The sequence below is a fragment of the Mobula birostris genome, chromosome 20 (genome assembly GCF_030028105.1).
Source record: "Mobula birostris isolate sMobBir1 chromosome 20, sMobBir1.hap1, whole genome shotgun sequence".
Classification (NCBI taxonomy): Eukaryota; Metazoa; Chordata; class Chondrichthyes; order Myliobatiformes; family Myliobatidae; genus Mobula; species Mobula birostris.
In genome coordinates, this window is record NC_092389.1 from 7,505,335 (window position 1) to 7,530,978 (window position 25,644).

The window sequence follows — 25,644 nt, forward strand, 5'->3', positions numbered from 1 at the left end:
CTTCCTGCTAGCCTTATAATCTTCTAGATCTCTATCATTACCTAGGTTTCTGAACCTTTTGTAAGCTTTTCTTTTCTTCTTGTCTAGATTTTCAACAGCCTTTGCACACTATGGTTCCTGTACCCTACCATCCTTTCCCTGTCTCATTGGAACATACCTATGCAGAACCCCACGCAAATATCCCCTGAACATTTGCCACATTTCTGCCCTACATTTCCCTGAGAACATCTGTTCCCAATTTATGCTTCCCAGTTCCTGCCTGATAGCTTCATATTTCCCCTTTCTCCAGTTAAACGCTTTCCTAACTCTCTGTTTCTACCCTTCTCCAATGCTACGGTAAATGAGATAGAACTGTGATCACTATCTCCAAAATGCTCTCCCACTGAGAGACCTGACACCTGACCAGGTTCATTTCCCAATACCAGATCAAGTAAAGCCTCTCCTCTTGTAGGCTTACCTGCATCTTGTATCAAGAAACCTTCCTGAAGACACCTAACAAACTCCACCCCATCTAAACCCCTTGCTCTAGGGAAATGCCAGTCAATATTTGGGAAATTAAAATCTCCCACCATGACAACCCTATTATTATTACACCTTTCCAGAATCTGTCTCCCTATCTGGCTCCTCGATGTCCCTGTTACTATTGGGTGGTCTATAAAAAACACCCAGTAGAATTATTAACCCCTTCCTGTTTCTAACTTCCACCCACAGAGACTCCGTAGACAACCCCTCCATGACTTCCTCCTTTTCTGCAGCCGTGACACTATCTCTGATCAACAGTGCCACGCCCACCTCTTTTGCCTCCCTATTTCTGAAACATCTAAAGCCTGGCACTTGAAGTATCCATTCTTGCCCCTGAACCATCCAAGTCTCTGTAATGGCCACAACATCGTAGCTCCAAGTACTGATCCACGCTCTAAGCTCATCCGCTTTGTTCATGATGTTTCTAGCATTAAAATAGACATGTCTCAAGCTATCAGTCTGAGCACATCCTTTCTCTATCACCAACCTGTCCTCCCTCTTGCACCGTCTCCAAGCTTTCTCTATGTGAGCCAACAGCCCCTTCCTCCATCTCTTCAGTTTGGTTCCCACACCCCGCGCCCCCCTCCCCAGCAATTCTAGTTTAAACTTTCCCCAATAGCCTTAGCAAACCTCCCTGCCAGGATACTGGTCCCCCTGGGATTCATATGCAACCCTTCCTTTTGTACAGGTCACGCCTGCCCTAAAAGAGGTCCTAATGATCCAGAAATCTGAATCCCTGCCCCCACTTCAATCCTTCAGCCACGCATTTATCCTGCACCTCACTCTATTCCTATACTCACTGTCACCTGGCACAGGCAGTAATCCCGAGATTACTACCTTTGAGGTCCTGCTTCTCAACTTCCTTCCCAACTCCCTGTAGTCTGTATTCAGGACCTCCTCCCTTTTCCTACCTCTGTCGTTGGTACCAATATGTACCACGACCTCTGGCTGTTCACCTTCCCACTTCAGGATATCGTGGACGCGATCAGAAACATCCCGGACACTGGCACCTGAGAGGCAAACTACCATCCGCATTTCTTTCTTGTGTCCACAGAATTGCCTGTCTGACCCCCTAACTATAGAGTCCCCTATTACCGCAGCCTTCTTCCTTTCCCTACCCTTCTGAGCCACAGCACCAGACTCTGTGCCAGAGGCACGACCACTGTTGCCTCCCCCAGGTAGGCCGTCCCTCCCAACAGTACTCAAACAGGAGTACTTATTGTTAAGGGGGACAGCCACAGGGCTACTCTGGTATCTGAATCTTGCCCTTCCCGGTCATCAAGGGAATGGCGGCGTAAGGAAAAGGTCTCTCGACAAAAAAGAAGGTAAACTGCCCCAAAATCGAATTTAGACAAATACTTAATATTGCATAACTATATTAATAAAAGGGGCAAGGATGATGTCTAAGAACAAGATTAAAAAGTCCGCTCCGAAGACTGATAAACATAAAGAGACGCAGCAAGGCGACGGGCCTAGCTCCCCCACGGCAAGCCAGGACGGAGATAATGAGGGGGAATCGGTGACTCTGTCTTTGATTCTCGGAGAGATTCGCGAGTTCCAACAAGATAACAGCAAACAGCTGGAAGATATTAAAGGAGAAATAGTAAAGACTAACTCGCGGATAGATGAAGCCGAAGCGAGGATTGTTGGAATTGAAGAGAAGCTACAAAACGCAGAGGAGGTGATAGCAGAAATGCTGAAGCTGCAAGACCAGCTCCAGTGGAAACTAATAGATCAAGAAGGCCGCTCAAGAAGGGAAAATGTGAGGATTTATGGAGTTCCCGAAGGAACTGAAGGTAAACCCAGGTTGATGATTCCCTTCGTGGAGAAGCTGCTTAGAGAGAACCTTGATATACCGGCCGCAAAAGACCTACAGATAGAAAGGGCTCACCGCGCGTTGGCACCACAGCCTCCGGCAGGCGTCCAGCCCAGATCGATTCTGGTCAGATTTCTCAGTTACAGAACGAAGGAAGGGGTGCTTAAACGTGCATGGCAAAAGAAAGGTTTCATGTGGAACAACTGTAAAATCAGTTTAGACCACGACTACGCACTGGGGATTCTTGCCAGACGGAAGGAATATACGGAAACACAGAGAGTCCTGAAGGAAAACAACATCAAATTCCAGACCCTGTATCCAGCTCGGCTGAGAGTCTTTTACGACGAAGGGACAAAAACTTACGCTACAGTGGAGGAGGCAACGTCGGACCTGGCGGACCGGGGACTACCTATTAAAGTTATCACCCACCCGGAGTCGCTACTGGAGAGGATTCGGCGGGAGTCGTGGCAGTTAGTGGGGCGAGGACGCTCCACACGAACCAGAGTGTCAAACTACAAGGAAAAGCTGCAAATATTCAGACGCGAATGTACAGAGAACACAGATTAATTAAGAGAAATGACTGAAAAGAGTAAATCGGACTTAAAGGTAAAATGAAAACTGGTAACTGAAAATAAACTAGGCGGAATAACTTGAATGATAGCAATATGGTCGAGACATAAATAGGAGAAAATTCTCTATGATTATTCAAACTGCTGAGGGCCCTCTAACACAGGGTGAAGATAGAGGTTATCCCTCTGAACTGAGGCGGGTCGGTGCTCAGGCCTCACTGTGGGAAGTCAGGAAAAATTTTCAAATGTTACACGTTCAAAAATGTCTAGGGTGTGGTTATATGTGTTGGTTCACTGTTGAGAAGGGATTGCTTACTGTTTGGTTAGAAAAGGAGAGTTTTTTTTCTACTAGAGAAAAATGCAAACTGAATTGGTAAAAATAATTTCCTATAATGTTAATGGGGTTTTGAATCCAATTAAAAGAAATAAGATTATGTCTAAATTGAAAAAAGAGAGGGCACAAATAGCTTTCCTCCAGGAAACATATATGAGCCAATCTAAACATGGAAAATTAAAAAGAATGGGCTTTAAGCATGTATTTTATTCATCATATAAATTGAGTCACAAAAGAGGGGTAGCTACTTTAACATCAAGTACTCTTAATTATGAACATATTTCAGAGACTAAAGACAAAGAAGGACGGTTTGTAAAAATCACAGGAAGAATAGAAGGTACAGAAATAACATTGCTGAATGTTTATGCTCCTCCAGGTTGTGAATAGTCATTTTATAGACACATTTTTGACCTAATGGTCAGTTCTCAAGGGGTAGTAATTTGTGGAGGGGATTTTAATATTAGATTAAATCCTGTATTAGATTCTTCAAGAATTGTTACTCAGAATAAACCTCTGACTCGGAAAATGAATTCATTGATGGAGGAGTTGGGAATTATAGATGTCTGGAGGGAATTACACCCTACTAGTAAAGATTAAAGATTATACACATTACTCTTTCCCTCATTCAGCCTATTCAAGGATAGACTATTTCTTTATCTTTAATACAGATAGACTCAGGATAAAAAACTGTAATATTGCAACAATTGATCTGTCGGAGCATAGCCCAGTCTCTATGTCTCTAATCCTGGAAAGGAAAATGAGGAAAACACTATGGAGGCTAAACTCACATATACTCAATAACCCGAAAGTAATGGAAAGATTAAGGGGAGAAATCAAAGAATATCTAGACCTTAATGACACGGGAGAAACATCACCAGTGATCTTATGGGATACATTGAAAGCTGTACTGAGGGGGAAAATTATTTCCATTACCACTCATGAAAAAAATCAATGCACAAAAATTAGCAGACCTTCAAGGAAAATTAAAACAACTTCAAGTTGTAGATAGCAACAAAAGTAATTCAAATTGAAAACAGGAAATTAGGAAATTGCAAAGTGAAATTGACGATATTTATACGTTGGAAACTCAAAGAAATTTTCTTTACCTGAGACAAAAGAATTATGAAGTAGGAGGTAAATCAGCTGATTATTAGCATATAAATTACGAAAACAACAAGCAAACAATACAATTCATAAAATAAAGAATCCAAAGACAAAGCTTGTGGAGAGTACAATAGGGAAAATTCAAGAGAGTCTTGAAACATATTATCGAGAGCAGTACTCCCAACCCCGGGCCCCCAATGAGCCCTATATAGACAGTGTATTGAATTTTTTAGATCTACCTAAACTTACAGATTTACAAAATGAAAGTTTATTAGAACCAGTAACTGTCAAAGGACTGAAGGTGGCCATCTCTAGGTTAAAGGCTGGAAAGTCCCCGGGTTCTGATGGGTTTACCTCAGAGTGGTACAAGTCCCTGAAGACACATTTAGCCCCATTACTACTTAACACCTTTAATTGGATCTTGCAGAGAGGAGAAACTCCACCTTCCTGGAGAGAAGCGATTATTTCAGTTATTCCTAAAGAGGATAAAGATAAACTAGAATGTGGCAATTATCAGCCAATTAGTGTTCTTAATTTAGATTACAAACTACTTACATCTATATTAGCGCGCAGATTGGAAAAGCTTTTACCTGGCCTAATCCACTTAGACCAGACTGGATTTATTCAACAAAGACAAACACATGACAACATAAGGAGAACTCTGCACATATTAGAACAGGTTAATAAGAACGAGACAGAGACAATGGTAGTAGGATTGGATGCTGAGAAAGCTTTTGATTCGGTTAGTTGGGCATTCCTATACAGAGTGTTAGGAAGATTCGGCTTTCAAGAAAAGTTTATTAAAGTAATTCAGACTCTATATACAACCCTACAGCCCGAATTAAGATAAATGGGGACCTCTCTGACTCCATCTTAGAGAGAGGCACTAGACAGGGATGCCCAATTTCTCCTCTCCTTTTTGCGCTATATATTGAACCGCTTGCCCAACTAATAAGACAGAGCGAAATCGTAAAAGGTATCAAGGTGGCAGGGATTGAACAGAAAGTGGCGTTATTCACAGATGATGTTTTGGTCTATCTGAGTGAACCAGAAAAATCATTTATAGGATTGTTTACACTGTTGGATGACTTTGGGAAAATATCAGGTTATAAAATAAATGTAAAGAAAACGCAGGTTATGTCCCTAAATTATACACCATCCAAAAAATTGCAGGATACATACGATCTTAAGTGGGAAGCTAAATCATTAAAATATTTAGGAATAACCCTGCCGAAGGATCTTTCAACACTGTCACAGGTAAATTATGGGCCATTAATCTCAGAGATAAAAGCAGATATGCATAAATGGAATCTTATCCCCCTCTTAAGTTTAAATTCAAGGATAAATACTATAAAAATGAATATTCTTCCTCGGTTATTGTATCTTTTCCGTACTTTACCGGTGGAGGTGGATGATAATCAATTCAGGGAATGGAACAAATGGATTTCCTGCTTCATTTGGCAAGGAAAGAAACCTAGAATTCGATATAACACCTTACAGTTAGGGAAGGAAGGAGGAGGTATGGTTCTTCCTTGCCTGAGAAATTATTTTTATGCCTCACAGGTAACTCCTCTGTTATATTGGTGTAATAGGGAATATAAGGCTAGATGGAAGGAAATAGAATTTGGATTAGTTGACAGTTTTCCTCTTCAGGCCTCAATAGCTGACAAAGGATTGATGGCCCAGTTGGAAAAATTTAAAAATGCTTGGATAAATCTTACATTAAAAGTATGGCAGAAGGTGGTTAATTCATGTGGAATTAATAACATGTTAAAACTCCTTAGATGGTGTGCATATGATACCGAATTCCTTCCCAACAGAGGAGATAAACTACCTTTCATTTATAGATAAAAGAGTATTACAAAGTTTCCAAATCCTGCAGGACAAACATGGCCTAGAACATAATGACTTTTTTAGGTACCTTCAAGTACGGAGCTATGTTAACCAGAGTTGTAGATATACAGACCTATCAACAGTAGAATTAGAATTTTTCAAGATTCTGAATTCAGCTTGCAGTTCAATACCTAGTAAATCAGTTTCTTGATTATATAATGCACTCTCCCATGCTAAATATGTAAATACACTGTATATTAAAGAGAAGTGGGAGAAAGAAGCAGGGTTGGTACTTTCAGAGGAGGCTTGGGGAAAAATCTGCAGCTTTCAATGGTCCTCGACTAATTCTTTGACTTGGAGAGAACATTGTTGGAAAAACATTATAAGATACTTCAAGACCCCATATTAGGAAAAATATAAAGATACAAACATGACGTGTTGGAGAAGGTGCGGCTCCAAGGAGGCAAATCATTTTTATATTTTCTGGGATTGCCCTAAATTAAGTCTATATTGGGAAGGTATTCATAGAACATTAGTTAAGGTACTTAGGTCCCAGATACCTCTGAACTTTGAGACGCTCTATTTGGGGCATGTATTGTTTCTTGAACAGAAGAAAGATATAAAGTTGCTGCAGGCCCTCTTAGCGGCAAGTAAGAAATCAATCACTAGAAAGTGGCTAAATCCAATACCACCTACATTAGAAGATTGGCACGAAATTATCGTGGAAATATTTAAAATGGAAAAGTTGACTTACTCCCTTAGAATTCAAAAAGAAAAGTTTTATCAAATCTGGAATAAATGGATTGAATATATAACCCCAATGCGAGCAGACTTTAGATGACTCTCCTAATGATTTATACTGCTCTTCTCATCAACACAGTAATATTGCTAACGTAAGCACCCCTAGTCTAAATGTCTTTTTTTTTGTTTTCTTTTGGAAAATAGAGAATTAACACAAGTAAAGGGAAAGATTTGGGAAAGGGATAAAAAATGTAAAAATTAAGTAAATAAGTACATAGGGATTGGATAATTATGTCTGCGGGCAGGAGCAAGCATGAACAAATTAGGATATAAACACCTACAATGGTTGTTACATAGGCTTACATACAACATTTTGGACCAGTGGAAATGGTCCAGAAGAGTTATATGGAAACTATTATTACCATTTTTCTTAACAACTAATACCATTACTTAGCCTAATAGATTAGAATTGCCACAGTACATAATTATCTATTTAAGTGTCTAATTTCCTTTTATATCATCTCAATGTGTACTTAATGTATAAATAATTATAGTTTTATACATATAAAAAAATGGAAAAGGTTATATGTGTGAAAAAAGTACATGATATTTGTGAATTCCTTATCCAAATAAAAATAAAATTAAAAAAAAATCTTGCCCTTCCCTCTCCTGACTGTGACCCACTTGTCTCCCAAGGCCCTGACGTGACTACTTGCCTATAGCTCCTCTCTATCACCTCCTCACTCTCCCTGACCAGACCAAGGTCATCAAGCTGCATCTCCAGTTCCCTAACCCGGCCCCTGAGGAGCTACAACTTGATGCACCTGGCGCAGATGTGGCCGTCTGGGAGGCTGGGAATCTCCCAGACTTCCCACATCTGACACCCAGTACAGAACAGTGGTCTCATAGACATTCTTCCTGTTTCTATTCTTCACAGATAACCTACATGTCCTCGACCAGTTATTACCAAAGCCCCCCTACTCTGTCTCCCTCTACTCTGGCACCCGCTCTGTAAAGCTGTCTTCTTTATAAATCTTCCCGCTCATCTAACTCGCTGACGTCCACGCGCTTGCGCAGTCGTCCCTCGATCAAACCGCTGAAGAAAAATCTGTCTCCTTTGTACTGTAAAGTAATGTATAACATTTCCAGTAAGATATCACTGACACCACTCCTGTAGTCCACCTGCACTGAATGTGATGTCCACTTTCTTAGTGATTGTACTTGCTTACTTTCACCTCTGGTGCCAGGCAATGACCATCTCCAGGAGGAGAGTCAACCAGTGTGGTAGGCCAATAATGAACAAAAATCATTGCAGAACAGAAGAATAGACAGATTTTAGTCTGAATAAACATTTTGAGGCTGTCACAGCCAGGGATGGACAATGGTCCATGAAGTTCCCTGAGAATGCCAAGAAATTTGTTGCAAGGAACTGAAAATTACTCAAGTCCTTCCAAGGTTGCAACAGAATTCTGCTCCTGAGAATTGTCCCTAATCCAAGCAGTTTATAAGACTGAAATATGGCTACCTGGCAATATACTTAAATAATATTTAGATAGGCCACTCAAGGGCAGCATGTAGTTGAACCAGAGCATTTAACTCTACCTTTCAGAATTTGCTGCAAACCGATTCCCCAGACAGAAGATGCCTACAGCACTACAGCAGCTGGCAAATCTATCCCATCTGTCTCCAAAATGCTCATTTGCACGCACAGCCTGTACATAATGGATGAGAGACAAGTGGAGGGTTATGTAAGAAGGAAGGATTAGATTGATCTTAGAAGACTGGCACAACATCGTGGGCCAAAGGGCACTGTGCTATAGTGTTCTGTGTTCCACAAATTGGGTTTTGTAATATGGAGAGAACCAGTGAAGGATAAATCAGTTTTGCATGAGGCAAGGTACAATCAAGGGTCAAATAAGATGTAATCAATGGTGCTAGCCCTTTTACTGTAATAAGGTTGGCACATCAAGAGCTAACCTAGTTTGGGATATGAAGTCTGTTGGCCAGAAAGAACTATAATCAGTGAACAGAAATGGAGGTGGCCATTTTGCGAACTGTTTATGATGAACTGATTCTTCTCTGGGATAACTTAATCAAAGCAATTGGACATGGACACAAGGAGTTTTTGCTAATGACCTGCTAAACCCAAGACTATTCTCAAATAAGAAGCTGTTTATTGTGCAAAATGGCAGGTTTGCAGAGTTCTCATCAGTTCTCAAATGGCAAGTTCTCGTCATCTGGACCCAGTGTCTGGTTGACCTGGTTTGAAAAGTCAGAGTCGAATAGAACAAAAGAAGTTGCCCAAGGCACAAAGTTGAAGGCAAAGGTCATAAATTGATACTGCTTTAGCCTTGGACTACATCCAATGAAAACTGACACAGGTCACTCAGATGATCTTCAGCCAATGAAACTAAAACATTAGAGATTAATCTGAGAAGAGAAGATACAAGAATGAGGATTTTGGAGCACAAGCAGTGATATCTCTTCAGAGACTAACCATCGCAATGTGAAGGACCTCAAATCAGATACATAGAAATCACATTGGGATCACAAGTAATGCCTGGTGAGTGTAGGTGCTTTTACTGGGCATTACCTTTTCTGTTCTTTGACTGTTCATGGAGAGTCAGGGAAACTTAGTGGAGGTGCACACAGCTAGTTTGTAAATCCATGTGCTTTTCAGTTGAGACAATAAAGATACTTGGTTCTCTGTGCTTAACTGATAATTATTACTGAGGGGTAATCCTCGTAATAAGTTCTTGTCAGAGCTGTGTGGAGAAATCAATCTTCTGCTTCAGTGCTCCTGATTCACTTGTTACAAGTAACTAAGGTGCATCAAGATTGATGCCTGACCTGCTGAGTTCCTCCAGCATTTTGTGAGTACTGCTCTGGACTTTCTAGCATCTGCCGAATCAAGATGTGTTCCAAGATTGGTGAAGTGGAAGATGGTAATAGCAATCAGGTCCAGGACAAAGATGGACAATGAAGGTTGTGCCAATTCTGGTTTATCAATAAGATTTCATGTCGTTGAGGAGTAGAGATAGAGGACTTTCATTGCTGCCCTAAATGGCAACAGCGTAACAGGCAGTAACTGACTCATTGACTCACAGAAAGGATAGGAGGGACTTAATCTTGGAAACAGGATTTAACTCCTTACCAACTCCTGAAACACAGTGTGTGCACAAACCTTGGACCAACACTCAGAAGGAGCCCTGAACCCCAGCGAACAAGGAAACCAGAAGTCAGAGACTGCCAACTTGCAGGTGGTAAACAGTGAAAGTTGTGAGTGCTTGGACTTTGTCTTTGGAAATAAATGTTTGAATAAAGTCAAGATTACCTTTCACCAGTTGTGTCTAATATAATTAATTATCAGGTACAACACCTTAAATTTCTAATGCCCGGTAGCACCCACATCGACAGTGATGAAATGCTTTGAGGGGTTGGTCATGACTAGACTGAACTCCTGCCTCAGCAAAGACCTGGACTCATTGTAATTTGCCCACCTCCACAATAGGTCAACGGCAGGTGCAATCTCAATGGCTCTTCACACAGCTTTAGACTACCTGGACAACACAAATACCTATGTCAGGATGCTGTTCATCAACTATAGCTCAGCATTTAATACCATCATTCCCACAATCCTGATTGAGAAGTTACAGAACCTGGGCCTCCGTACCTCCCTCTGCAATTGGATCCTTGACTTCCTAACCAGTAGACCACAGTCTGTGCAGATTGGTAATAATACCTCCTCCTCACTGACGATCAACACTGGTTCACCTCAGGGATGTGTGCTTAGCCCACTGCTCTACTCTCTTTATACCCAGGACTGTATGGCTAGGCATAGCTCAAATACCATCTATAAATTTGCTGATGATACAACCATTGTTGGTAGAATCTCAGATGAAGACGAGAGGGTGTACAGGAGCGACATATGCCAACGAGTGGAGTAGTGTCAGAGCAACAACCTTGTACTCAATGTCAGTAAGATGAAAGAACTGATTGTGGACTTCAGGAAGGGTAAGACGAAGGAACACATACCAATCCTCATAGAGGGATCAGAAGTGGAGAGAGTGAGCAGCTTCAAGTTCCTGCATGTCAAGTTCTCTGAGGATCTAACCTAGTCCGAACATATCGATGCAGTTATAAAGAAGGCAAGACAGCAAATATACTTCATTAGGAGTTTGGAGAGATTTGGTATGTCAACAAAAACACTCAAAAACTTTTATAGATGTACTGTGGAGAGCATTCTGACAGGCTGCATCACTGTCTGGTATGGGAGTGGGCTACTGGACAGGATTGAAAGAAGCTGCAGATGGTCATAAATTTACTCGGCTCCATCTTGGGTACTAGCCTACAAAGTACCCAGTACATCTTCAGGGAGCGGTGCCTCAGAAAAGCAGCATCCATTATTAAAGGGCCCCACAGCACCCAGGGCATGCCCTTTTCTCACTGTTACCATCAGGTAGGAGGTACAGAAGCCTGAAGGCACACACTCAGTGATTCAGGAACAGCTTCTTCCCCTCTGCAATCCGATTCCTAAATGGACATTGAACCCTTGGACACTACCTCACTTTTTAAATATATATTATTTCTGCTTTCGCATGATTTTTAATCTATTCGCCATACATATACTGCAATTTATTTACTTATTTATTTTTCTTTCTATATTATGTATTGCATAGAACCGCTGCAGCTAAGCTAACAAATTTCACGACACATGCCAGTGATAATAAACCTGATTCTGCGCTACACTTGTTATTTGCAAGATGCATCATCACTGAGTATTCCATTATCAGCATCTTGGGCATCACCACTCACCAGAAATTCATTTGGACCAGCTACGTTAATAAGTTGGCTACCAAAGCTGGACAGACACTGGAGACTCACTGCTTGACACCTTGAAGCCTTTCAACAAAGCACAAACAAGATGTGTGAGGGAATAGCTTCATTTGCCTGGTTGCATCCAGCCAAGACAGCACTCACAAATCTGTTATTAAGACAAATTGGCTCACTCGATTGGTATCCCAGCCACTGCCTTAAACGTTCCTCCCTTCTTTCCACCACCGATGCTCACGGCCTACAGTCTTCCCCATCTACAGACTACCCTACATTTATTTGCCTAGGCCACTCTGACATCACTTTCCAAACCAGCAACAATGACAGACAATAGCTTCAACAAAAACGGAATGTTCTCCTCTGAGACTCACGCCATCTTGTCTTGGAAACCTATCATTGCCCAATAACAGTCAATCATCATTGCTGTGTCCAAATCATGGAACATCCTCCCCAAAGCCAATAATGGGGGGGGGGGGGTACCTTCACTAGAAAGACTACAATCGTTCAAGGAAGTGATTCACCATCATTGTCTCGAGAGCAATTAGAGATGGGTAATAAATGCTAGCCTTAACTGTGAAGTCTAGGTCCCCCCAAAAAAAACACACTTTAAAATATTCAAGCCCGTGTTTCTAGAACAATGAATGATAACCCTGGATTGTACTTTACCTCAGCTTAAGACATCAGTGCTGAAGTATGCCTGTGCACCAGTTTCACTCTTCCACATTCAGCAAAAAATAATTGCCCTCCCAAATTTTGCAAATTTAAGTAATCCTGCTATCCAGAAAATATTTCTTACTCCCATATTTGGAACCTTACTTTGTAATAAATGTGTCCAAGGTTTTCAACATACCATCTGGTAAATATGTCTTTGACTACAGAACATTGCGTTGCTGCACTGACAGGACTTGTCAGGACTTGTCAGGACAAGGTAATTATTTTCAAAGTTCTGCCTCAGACTTGCATGCTAAGAGTTGCCAGAAACTTAGGGCAGCAACAACTTAGCAAAACATCCTGATGTTTACAGGGCTCTCGTCAGACAAAAATCTAACATCTAACCATGTAGGTGTTTGGTTAGGTGGCTCAAAACTGATTCAAGGACCTAGCTTTCAGAAAAAATGTTAAAGAGGCAAACTGCTCCAGGAGGGAGCACCAGAATTTAGGACTTGGGATGATAAAGCCAATGGAATTTGGAGACGCAGATCAGTCATTGGGATGTTGAGTTCAAGGTGATTGCAGAGATCAAAATGGTTTGGGTTATAAAAGATTTTTTTAAAATAAAGATTACTAATATATAAGGTTATTTAGTCCAAAATTCTCTTTTTTTGCATCATTCAGTTGTGCCTGCAAAACTATCACTGGTCATTTCCATTAAACAATAGCATCAGCACATTATACTCTGTCTCTGAAAACAACATACTGGATGCTATTGACAAGAATGAATTGCTAGCCATTAATCTCCCCAAGTCTAATCCTGTGTTCCCTGAACATTCCACTTGCATGTTTGATCTCATGGCTAAAGTTAGTAACAGAGAAAGGGAAACTGTGGGACAGACTACATTGCTATAAGTGACAGCAATCCACACCCAAAAGCAGAGTTTATTGTCGAGTCTTACCACTTGACCGATGAGCTGGAATCCTGTTGGTAACTTCATTCCAAATACTGGGACATTTGCCTTGTTGATGAGCCACTCCTGAAGTGAAAATAGTAAGGTTTCAATCATCACAAAGAGTCATAAAGCAATACAATATGTATACACAGGGCCTTTGGCCCACTGAATCCATGCAGTCTACGTTGTCCACCCAGCAAGTCCCAATTTCCAGCATTCTCCCCGTATCCCTAAGGAAATAGTTTTGTTCTTTGTAAATACACAAAAGAACTCAAAATCCTGTAATAAAATGGCTCACTTATCAGTTTTTTTCCTTTTATCATTCTCATTGTCTCCTCTTATGATCTAAGGGCCACACAGGAACTTCATTGTACACAGCAGCAAAACAAGCACCTCAGAGGGAAATACACTCAGATCTGAATAAAAAAGCATCAAGATTTCAAGCCATATCTCACAAAATTTAGGGAGACACATACAGGAAAACTGTATCACTGGAGTAGTCATCTTTCTGTAAGAGACATTTGGATGGGACATGTTCCCTCCCAATTCAACGCATTAGGTTCTGTTACAGTGGTTCTTTCCTCTGGGCTGATATAACCAATTAACATTCATTTGCTTTTGCACTTTTTAAAATATATATTCTTAATTTAATTTATAGTAATTTTTTTATATATTACACTGTACTGTTACCATAAAACAAATTTTATGATAAAAGTCAGTGAGAATAACGTACTGCTGTTTTTGGGACTTTGGATAAGTTGTCCAATACATCTACACAAAACACCCAAAATATTTGGGCGAATATAGATCTTTCTTTCACTCCTCTTAAAAGAGTTAACAGAAAATGCAGAATGCAAGATATTATCAAAGCACATTCTCTGACTGGGCCTGGCATGATTTAAAGTAAACCAGCCTGTTCCTAACCACCTGAACGACTAGTCAAGGTCAAATTTCAGGAAAACCATCTGACTGATCCAGTAAATACTGACAAAGCCCAATTGCTTTTGTTTATTATGTCCGAGTTTCATGAGTGCAGAGACTGAAGACAGCAGTATGAGATTACATTGGGGCATGCTCTTTCCCTACTATTTACAATTTTATCTGCCTCACCTGTCAGCTTTTCAAAAAGCAATAAAGTTTAAGCTTCTCTCTATACCCACTACCCCACCTTTCTTCCAATTTGGCTTAGTTGTCTGACAATTCAAGTCTGCGCCTAGTCAATAGCAGAGCAGACATCCACCTCTCCCAGAAGTTCCGGGAGTCTCCCGCATATTAATAGTGGCTCCCTGATGCCCGCAAATTATATACAATGTCCCGGAAATCAAATTTTTTGAGAGGGAGCGAGCGCAAGAGCGACCACGAGAGAGAGAGAGCAAGAGAGAGAGCACACCATGGCAGAGTGTTCCGAAAAAAGAAAATATAAAACGTACGTCACCCCAGACTACACTAAAGTGTACCCCTGCCTAATAGGGGTCAAAAATAATGACAGTGTTGCTCACTGCACTGTTTGCAACAGTGACTTTTCTATTGTCCATGGTGGGTTAAGACTGTAAAAGACATGTTGAGGTGAGTTTAACAGGTGTCATTCATTCATTAGCATAGCTAACGTTATTTAAGCTAGCTGGCTAGCTGCTAAAGAGCTACTCTATTGCAGACATCCCACCTCTCCCGGAAATTCCAGGAGCCCCCGCAAATTGATGGTGCTACCTCCCTGAAATGAGTTTTTGCAGGGTGGGATGTCTGGTAGAGTATCATAGAGATATAGAATAACTGGTCCTTTGAGCCGCTAAATCGGTGGACCATCAAGTATCCATTTATTTTACATCAAACTTGTCCCAACTCATTTTGCTCTTCCTACATTCCCATCAACCGCCCTCCCTCAAGATCCTACACACAAGGGCTACCTAGTAGAGACCAATACCAAATCCGTGAAGTTACAGGAACAAGGTGCAAACTCCATGTAGACAGCACTGGACTGGAGCTGGATCACGAAGGCTGAAGACATCTATTGAATATTTGCTGCTCCATTGTCCTGCCCCCATTTGCTGAAATGCCTCAAGTATTTGGCAGTGTCTCTTTTTAAATTTTTATTTATTTTCTAAGATACAGCACAGAACAGGCCCTTCTGGCTCTTCGAGTCATGCTGCCTGATTTAACTCTAGCCGAATGACGGGACAATTTACAATTTTCACGTACCCCGTGACAGGTTAAAGGACCAGCAGAAATGGAAAAAACTTTGGAGTCCAGTATTCCTATTAACTAATGGTATTTATTAATAACTATGCAATACAGTAATATAAATGCAGATAAATCAAACAGGTTAGCAGTGATTATATATAAGTGTGGAAATATATGAAAACCAAGCTTCCTCAAGTCTAGGGGTAAATAGTCTTAGGATGACGAGTAAAGTTCAGTTCAGTTCATGGTATTGAGTTGAGTAGTGATGGGGAGAGAAAGAGAGACAGAGAGACAGATTTAGTTCTTCAGGTTAATTAATGCGAGATGTTTGTACTCCATAGGCGAATGTTGTGAGAAGGCAATTACGTCGATATTCCACAGATTCCACGACAGCAATACAGAATAACGATAGTGGTAGGTTTTATCTCCGATGTTGTTCCACTCCACACATGAAATATCACCGACAGCGATCTTCAATGAATATCCCTTCAACACAAGTGGTACCACACCAGAATTTAGCTACAGGTCATCCCAAAGTGGTGGCCACAGGATACTCCAACAGAATCCACACATGGATTATCACCAACAGTAGCTTATCACTCAGGGGACCCTCTTCAAGTGGTAAAACTACCAACCCAGGCAAGGATTATCACACACAGGTAGCTTCCACACAAGGGTACTCCAAACACACAACTGTGATAGCCACTTATCCAGTTCCACGACATACAAAATAACTCCAACAGTGATTTGCCACAGGGGTGCCTTTCTTCAGTGAACTACCACACCCAGACAAGGGTAACACACAAGTGGTATTCACAAGGTACTCCCCTCACCAGAGAACCCACTCCTGTGGATGAACTATGTGACAACCACACTTTCGTATTTGAATGGAATCAAACTCACCCTTACGGGCTACTTAGAAGAGAGTCCAAACAGTGACCTCTTTGTCACTAGGTTTCTTCTGTTTCAAACCTTCTCTCCTCTCTTCTCTTCCTTTAATGTCACCGAATGTGACCACAACAAAAGGGGACCATTCTTCTGTGGTGGAATTATCAACCCAGGTGAGGGTTGGACACACCAATAAATTATTAAAATAATACATTAATAAAGCACCTTGTTAAATGTATAAAACATGTCTGCGTCAGTGTTATCTTGTATTTCCATACAATGTTACATTAGGATGTCACACATCTATTGTCAGATATTGCTGTTGTGGTGTTGGAGGTTGCGTTCAAGAAAACAATGAAATGCCGCACTGCCACCACCATTTGTTCCGGCACGTCATGACAGCGGTTCTAAAAACCTCTGTGTACCCCATACACACTACACCACTCAAGCGGCGTTTTCAGATTTAAACACTTTGGAAAGTGTTTTAGAAAAGCTCCGTTTTCAGGGGAGGAAAACGCTGTTTCAGTGTGGATGGAGGGTCAAAACGAAGAGAAAAAGCTTCAGTTATGGATTTATCTGGTCTAGTGTGGACGTAGCCTCAGTGGACACATTTCCCAGCACAATTGTCAGGAAACTGCAAGAAATTAGCAACTCATCACAGGACTCCAACACCAGTCATGACTGAGGCTACGTCCACACTACGCCGGATAATTTTAAAACCAAAGCCTTTTCTCTTCGCTTTGACCCTCTGTCCACACTAAAACAGTGTTTTCATCCCCTGAAAATGGAGATTTTCAGAAACGGTCTCCAGAGTGAATAAATCTGAAAACGCCTAATATCCGTTGCAGTGTGTACGGGGTAACCAGAGCTTTATAAAACGCTGTCATGACGTGCCGGAACAGATGGTGGCAGCGCGGCATTTCATTTCTTTCTTCTTATTATTACTTTATTGTCACCAAACAATTGATACTACAGCGTACAATCATCACAGCGATATTTGATTCTGCGCTTCGCAGAACCTAACAATTTCAGAACAGACAGCAATGAGACTGAAGCCAGAAGAGTTTGAAATGTACTCACCAAATACTTTGACCCATAGCTTACTGAATAAATATGTATACTCACTTTGCCGTTTTCTGTCCTTGCTTGTATGAAGGTGGTTTACCTATTTACGCAAGTACTTCTCTGACAATAGATGTGTAACAGCCTAATGTAACATTGTATGGAAATACAAGATAACACTGATGTAGACATGTTTTATACATTTAACAAGGTGCTTTATTAATGCAACAGAGTTAGTCAGTTTTTCAATGTTCGTTGTCAACCGGGTCATACTGTCCATGAACTCCCTGTCGGTTGCCTCCATACGCCCCAGTATTTGTGGTTTTTTTTAAAAGTTTTAAGTCCTCCTGCGCGAGAACCAACAGCAATTCCTTTTAAGTTTTTCTATTCTGTAACTGGACAAACGCGCATTAAGTATACCGTTTCCTCTTCATTTGTTTTCTGTGTGTCCTGCACGTGCCCAGCAGAGGAGATTCGCCCAAATATCCGTGTTAGTGTGGACAGAGATATTTTGAAAAACGCTTAGTGTGTACGCCTGTTGTTTTTACTCAAAACCGGCGTTTTCAAAGTCATCCGGCGTAGTGTGGACGTAGCCTGAAGTTCAGTATTTTCACCTTCATACAAGCGGCACTCAAAAATGTTCTGACCCTCCTTACAGGGAGTTTTGTCTCATTGTCCTGCTTAATACACTTTCAAAATTTAACATTGAGTGTTAGTAGAACAACTCCTTTATTGCATGTACAATTCTTGCTGTACTGACAGACTTTGGAGTCTAAAAATAGAAAGGTTTTCTCACCATGTACTTCCCAAGACCTCGATCCTTCACCTGTGGATAGTGCATCAAATATTCTCCAAGACTGGGCAGTGTCTGTTTCTGGAAACAATAAAAGACCACACTGGCGAGCCTTGATGTCGTGGTATCTGCGGACGGTTTCTCATAAAACTTGGTGATTCTGAAAGCAGAGAACCCCAAGCGTTTTAGTACAGATGTACTTGCCATTAAATCTGTACATACAGGTGTCCCCTGCTTTACGAACGTTCACTTTACGCCACTTCACTTTTACAAAAGACCTACATTTGTACCTGTTTTCACTAACCGAAAGAGGATTTTCGCTTTTACAAAAAAAGACGCCTGCTTTAAACTTGTGGTTACCCCGAGAAAGACTACCATGACCGTGAAGCCTTGCGCGGGCAGGTGTGTGTGCATGCGTGTACGTGTCGATTTTTTTTCTACAAATCGGTTTTGGCTCAATCTTTCCGATTCTGATACACTGTACATACATTATTTCTACTTTATACAGGCTGTGTATTTTTCATATCATTCCTGCTTTTACTATACGTTAGTGTTATTTTAGGTTTTATGTGCTATTTGGTATGATTTTGTAGGTTATTTTTTGGGTCTGGGAACACCCAAAAATTTTTCCCATATAAGTTCATGGTAATTGCTTCTTCGCTTTATGTCATGTCGGCTTACGAACAGTTTCATAGGAACGCTCTACCTTCGGATAGCGGGGGAAACCTGCATATGAAACAGAGGCAGGAATAAGCTACTGACCAGTGTTTCCTCTAAAGGGGTGGGGGTGGTGTGTGTGTGTGTGTGTGTGTGTCTGTGTATATATACTCACACATCTTTTGCTACTAGTGCACAAAGGAATTTAAACTATGCACAAAAGGTTGTCACCCTTTACCTCGTTGGCATATTAAGTATATTTCACAATCATATTTCATTTTCTAGTTTCTGATATGGACAGTGCTGACAAGGTAGAGGATGATTTGTCTGCAGATTTTACAACTGGCTTATTGAAACTTCTTAAATTGAAGAAATTATTGATTCACTATGTCAAATTCCAAAGAAGCAAAGGGCGTGAAGCGCAAAAGAACTGTGAGTTCATTCAAAGCGGAATGGCTTAATGAAACAGTAGAAACTGCTACTCTGAAAGTTCATGAGGTCTGGAACGTACAGCTATGAGAAATATTTATGTCAATACAGAAGCTGGTGTGACCTGCGTGCATTGTCATGACGCAAAAGTTGCTGGAGAATTTGCAAGTGGGAAGAAGTGAAGTGATCTTTGGAAACTTGACTTTTTAAAGCATCATTTAGCAAGTAAATCACATATGGACGGTGTGCAAAAGCTCTGACGAGAAAATCCTCATTACCCACTACAGACCTGCTACTTGCGTTTTATGAGTACAGATGAATGAGAGCGAAAATGATCAAACCTAGAGGAGATCAAAGTTCTCATTGGCAGTGTTTTGCTAGCTGATAAAATGAATACCTCTATATATAAAATTCAGTGTGCACATGTTGTTGTCATTGGGCAAAAAAAAAAATGCTCAGCACAAGATTTTTGTGCACACTGGTCATTACAAATTAGAGGGAAGATTGCTACAGACTCTGATGCCCATTCCACCACTCAATAATGTCACAAGGTAAAACATTTTACATCAGGCCTACTTTCCTGCACTTATCCCATATGTCTTGATTCTCTTACTACAAAAATATCTATCAACTTCTGTCTTGGATATGTACAGTGAATAGGCTCCAACAGCACTAGAGAATTCCAAAAACTGAATGGCTAACTTTCAACTTTGAGTTTGTAACACCCATTTCCAGACAACCTAGTCAGAAACATTATCCCTGCCTTTCGCCTGCCAAGATTCATGAGAATTTCTTTGATCTTTCACTGATTTTAAATCCCATTGATATTGGCCCAATTTGCTGAATTTCCTCCCAACTGAATCAAACCACTACCATGGAGATGAGTGCACAATATAGTATGTCATTGCACTCCCCCAATCCAGACAGTAACCTTTCAAGTGTTCATTCTTGCATTCAAATCCTTCTGTATATTGCTGCCTTAATTACTTGATGGGCCTGCAAGTCAACTTTAACAATTTACATATGAAGTTACCCAATACACATCAACGCCATTCAGTCTCTCACCATTTACAAAATACTTCACCTTTTGATTGTACTCATACTAAATTAGATAACCTCCATTTCTCCTCAGTATTTTCCATCCACCATATCCTAACTCATTTAACTTAAGTCTATCAACATCCCTAAAGCATTTCTGTATTCTCCTCACAACCAGCACTGGCATCTGGTTTTGTGTATTGATCCTTATGGCACCCACTAGTCATAGTCTCCCAACTAAAATGTATTCCTTTTATTCCTCCTCCATCAAATCATACTCAAACACATGTTCTTGGTTAATAGCCTCATATGTGCCTTTTCAAACACCACCTGAAAGTAAAATACTCCATATCCACTGATACCCTCTTATATAACTGGAACCTTCAATTTGTCAAACACACTTTCTTTTTAATAAATCGATGCTGTCTCTATCCAAGCCTTTTATTATTTTCCCAGTATCCTTCAGCTGTTTCCTTGTTAATTAATTCAAGCATTTTCACTACTGCTGATAACTTGGACCATTGTTCACCATTTTCTCTCACCTGTCCTTCTTACACTTGTACTTGAACTTATTATCAATTGCATTTGTATCAATAAGTTCAGAGTGGATTTCAACCAATGATAAAAAAGCTGCGAAGTCTTTTTAGGACATACTTTGAATTTAGACCCATAAATTTCTGGAAAGCCCAAATCCAGAAGCAATCATGGTTGGACATCTGCTTTACCAAAGCATTGAAACGTTCTCAAGAAATCTCAGTCCGTAAGGAGCCAATTCCTCTATTTATACCTTGCAGGCTCTACACTGAAATGGACAATTATTAATTCCATGTACTTCTTCAGATTGTATCCTGCCCTGCCCACTAGACATTAAAAAGTATGTTAAAGATAGAGATATACAGGAATTATATCAATGTGCGAGACTTCAACCAAATGACCTGAAATCATTCCAACTTGCAGTATACTTTTCATACCACTTGAAGTGGCAGCTTCACAAAAGCAAGCATGCATAAAGATAATCTACAAATGGAATGGTCACAGACAATGTTACAAAATGAAGAATTAGATAATGAGACTTAACAACATTCCATTTCTGTGGTCTCATAGAGAAACCTTGCAAATTGTATGGCTGCTTATCAGTAATGAGGCACTTTGAGCTGGATACTCAGAAGGTCACAGAATACAAAAGCCATTGTTCTGGCTCAGAGGCAGTGAACAGCGAGCCTGGTTAGCATCACATCATGATCCGGAGCTGTCTATCATCCATTCATAAGATGGCTAAACTATTCCCCTTGTACCTTATCAGGCATGTAATCAATTGTTAATATTATTGGTTTGCAGAAGAACTGAAAACATGAGCAAAATACACAAAATGCTGGAGAAGCTCACCAAGTCAGACAGCAACTACAGCTGGGGGTGGTGGGGGGGGGGAGGGGGGAGGTGGTGGGAGAGAGAATAAACAGTCGACGTTTCAGGCTAAGACTCTTCATCAGGTGATGAAGAGTCTTGGTTCGAAACATTGACTGTTTATTCCCCTCCATCAATGTTGCCTGACGTGCTGAGCTCCTTCAGCACTTTGTGTGTATTGCTCAAGATTTCCAGCATCTGCAGTATCTCTTGTGCCTGTGCACAATTCTGAAATCTTCTCTTTGTCCTGTGGAGATATTATGCAAAATTTTTTGTGACTCTTTCCACTGGATGTTATATCTACAGTACATGGATAATGAACATCTAGTGCTTGAAACACACCCAAGTCCCCTGTGATTCTTCAATCACTTGTTTTCACTGACATCCCCATGTTTGCTGAGCTACATTAGCCCTCGGGCCAGTAATCATCCATTTAAAGAGTCTTACTTTATAATCCCATTTGCCCTTGCCTCTCCTATTCGCCATAATCTTAGCTCCTCTGAGATTTTGCAATCTTCCTTTTCTTCTAACAAATCTATTCACTCCGTTACTGATAACCAAGCATTCAACCTGGGCTCTGGCATTTTCTCCCCAAGATTTCACCCCTCAAGTTCTCTGCTTTTATTCTCCAAATCTACCTCTTCCACTAAGCATTCAATTATCCAAACTCTTATCTCCTTTCAAGGCTCATTGATGATTTTTCTTATAAATGTACAATATTTCAGAATAAAAAGAATTGTGTTGTTACTACAAAAACTGGAAAAGCTAGAATTGCTTTCTTTTCGTAAACACGAGGAATTCTGCAGATGCTGGAATTTCAAGCAACACACATCAAAGTTGCTGGTGAACATAGCAGGCCAGGCAGCATCTATAGGAAGAGGTGCAGTTGACGTTTCAGGCCAAGACCCTTCATCAGGACTAACTGAAGGAAGAGTGAGTGAGGGATTTGAAAGTGGGAGGGGGAGGGGGAGATCCAAAATGACAGGAGAAGACAGGAGGGGGAGGGATGGAGCCAAGAGCTGGACAGGTGATTGGCAAAAGGGATATGAGAGGATCATGGGACAGGAGGTCCGGGGAGAAAGAAGGGGGAGGGGAGCACCAGAGGAAGATGGAGAGCAGGCAAGGAGTAATTGTGAGAGGGACAGAGAGGGGAAAAAAAAGAGACAAAGGAAAAAAAAATAAAAAATATAAATAAATAATGGGAGGAGGGGCATTAACGGAAGTTAGAGAAGTCAATGTTCATGCCATCAGGTTGGAGGCCACCCAGACAGAATACAAAGTGTTGTTCCTCCAACCTGAGTGTGGCTTCATCTTGACAGTAGAGGAGGCCGTGGATAGACATATGAGAATAGGAATGGGATGTGGAATTAAAATATGTGGCCATTGGGAGATCCTGCTTTCTCTGGCGGACAGAGCGTAGGTGTTCAGCAAAGCGGTCTCCCAGTCTGAGTCTGGTCTTGCCAATATATAGAAGGCCACATCGGGAGCACCGGATGCAGTATATCACCCCAGCCGACTCACAGGTGAAGTGTCGCCTCACCTGGAAGGACTGTCTGGGGCCCTGAATGGTGGTGAGGGAGGAAGTGTAAGGGCATGTGTAGCACAAAGACAGAGAGGGGCATTTCTATTATGCAAGGAATTGCTGTGATCTGCAACATTACCTGCAAAGGCCGAGGCAGCAGGTGCAAAATTGATTTGAAGGAGAAAAACAGGTCTGGCAGATGGAAGCCGTCATTACTGCCTTTCGAAACACAACGCATGATGGGCAGATTGGATACTTTGATTCTACACATTTTCATGATTACTTGATTCACAATAAATAACTCGCCCTTTCCAATCAGTGACCTACAGTACCTGTGTGTATGGGGGCACACCTCAACTATCCCCCTGGATTCAGTCTTCTCGCCTTCTTCCATCTCGTAGTAAATGGCCAGCTCACCTTTCTGTCAGCCAACACAGAAGCATAGCAGTCACCATTGGCAAGTCAAACTGATTAGATACACTGCTTGCAAATTCATTCTACCCCTAGAGCCCCTTCCATCATCTACAAAGCACATCAGCAGTACGATGCCATAGCTTCCATTTTCCTTGAAAAGTGCAGCTGCGAGTGGCACGCTAGTATAGTGGCTAGCGTAACACTATTACAGCCATTGTGATTCAGTTCCTGTTGCTGTCTGTAAGGAGCTTGTACGTTCTTCCCGTGACCGTGTGGGTTTTCTCCAGATGCTCTGCTCTCTTCCCACATTTCATCGACATGGGGGTTAGGGTTAGTAAGTTGGGGGCCTGTAATGTTGGCGCCAGAAGTGTGGAAACACTTGTGCTGCCCCCAGCACATATTTGGACTGTGCAAATGACACATTTTACTGCTTGCTTCAATGAACAAGTGCCAAATAATGACAACCTTTATCTCTCATCTTTATCTAACGATTCTCAAACTGCTCAGCACCATACAGAACTAAGGGGCAGTGCAGTAGAATTGAGCTGGTGTCACTTGAGCGGTGAGGCAGCGTCTCCTGGAGCAGCTCCCTCAGCAGTCAAGAAACACAGGTTCAAGTCTGAACTCCTGCACTGTTGGGTGCATCCTCCCCGCAACCACATGGACCAAATGGGCTTCCTCCAAGTGTTCCTGTTCTCCCTCCATAAATTGTCCCTAGAGTGTAGATAAATAGTAGGATATGGAGGGGGGGAAATTGATGGGAATAGGGGGAGAATAAAATGGATTGGGGTAGCAATAATACAAAATTGGCTGCTTAATGACTGACTCAGAGGCTGAAGGCCTTGCTGTCTGTGAGAAAGCAGCTCACTGGTTTAATACCCTGCTCACCATTCTAAACCCCGAAGGTCAAACCTATGATCGGAGTCCTGGGGTGAAGCCTGAAACTGGAGGCCCAATACCTGCAAATCTGAGCATCTGGGGAGAAGGACTGAAGACCCGTAAACAGGCCTATCCTGTGGTTGGAGGCCTGTCTGGATACCTGAGAGGGTGGGAAGGACAGGAAAGGGGCTTATTTTGCTGTTCTTGTTGTTGCTTGCGCTGCTCCGCTGAACATTGCCTGCACACTATGTTGGCGCTGGAATGTGTTGCGACACTTGCACGCTATCTCCAGGCTCATCCTTGGGTGTGCTGGCTGTTAATGCAATCGATGGATTTCACTGTGTTTTGATGTACATGTGATAAACAAATCTGAATCTAAATCTGGAGATCACTTACAGAATACAATGCAGTTACTCACCAGAGTTACACCAAAACTTGAAACCTCAACCCCCAAAGGAAGCACAAACAGAAACACCACCACCTCTGATTTCCCTCCAATTTGCTTGGTGAATACATCCAGCCAGAGTCCTTCATTGTTGCTGGCTCCAAATCTGGGAACTCTCTCCTCTACAGCGCTGTGGGAGTACCTTTGCCAGGAGGACTGCAGTGGTTGAAGGCAGCTCTCCACTACCTTCTCAAGGACAAGTTCAAGTTCTCAAGTAGCAGAAACTTGTAAGATTAGTCTACTCTATCATGGGTACCAGCTCCTGTAGTATCCAAGACATCTTCAAGGAGCGGTGCCTTCAGAAAGCCAGCATCCATTATTAAGGATCCCCATCACCCAGGACATGCCCTTTTCTCACTGTTACCGTCAGGAAGGAGGTACAGAAGCCTGAAGGCACATATTCAACAATTCAGGAACAGCTTCTTCCCCTCTGCCATCCGATTTCTAAATGGACACTGAACTCATGAACACTACCTCACTACTTTTATTTTTTGCTATTCTGCACTACTTATTTTAACTCAGTTCTCTACACTTAACACACTTCACGACATATGCTGGTGAGATTAAACCTGATTC

At 41.5% G+C, this 25,644-nt stretch overlaps 1 protein-coding gene across 3 annotated transcripts in view; it reads right to left on the bottom strand.

The window, feature by feature from the left end:
- Nucleotides 1-25,644, bottom strand: part of gkup (glucuronokinase with putative uridyl pyrophosphorylase) — an 84,440-nt gene that overhangs the window by 42,592 nt on the left and 16,204 nt on the right. For 2 of the 3 annotated variants that reach the window (XM_072283929.1, XM_072283931.1), the window contains exons 6-9: nt 23,663-23,751; nt 18,284-18,440; nt 13,366-13,443; nt 11,735-11,821 (exon numbers count right to left, since the gene is read on the bottom strand). In XM_072283929.1, the coding sequence (XP_072140030.1) occupies nt 11,735-11,821; nt 13,366-13,443; nt 18,284-18,440; nt 23,663-23,751 (411 nt within the window). The remainder of the gene's footprint in view (nt 1-11,734; nt 11,822-13,365; nt 13,444-18,283; nt 18,441-23,662; nt 23,752-25,644) is intronic. The other variant, XM_072283930.1, reaches the window with a different exon arrangement.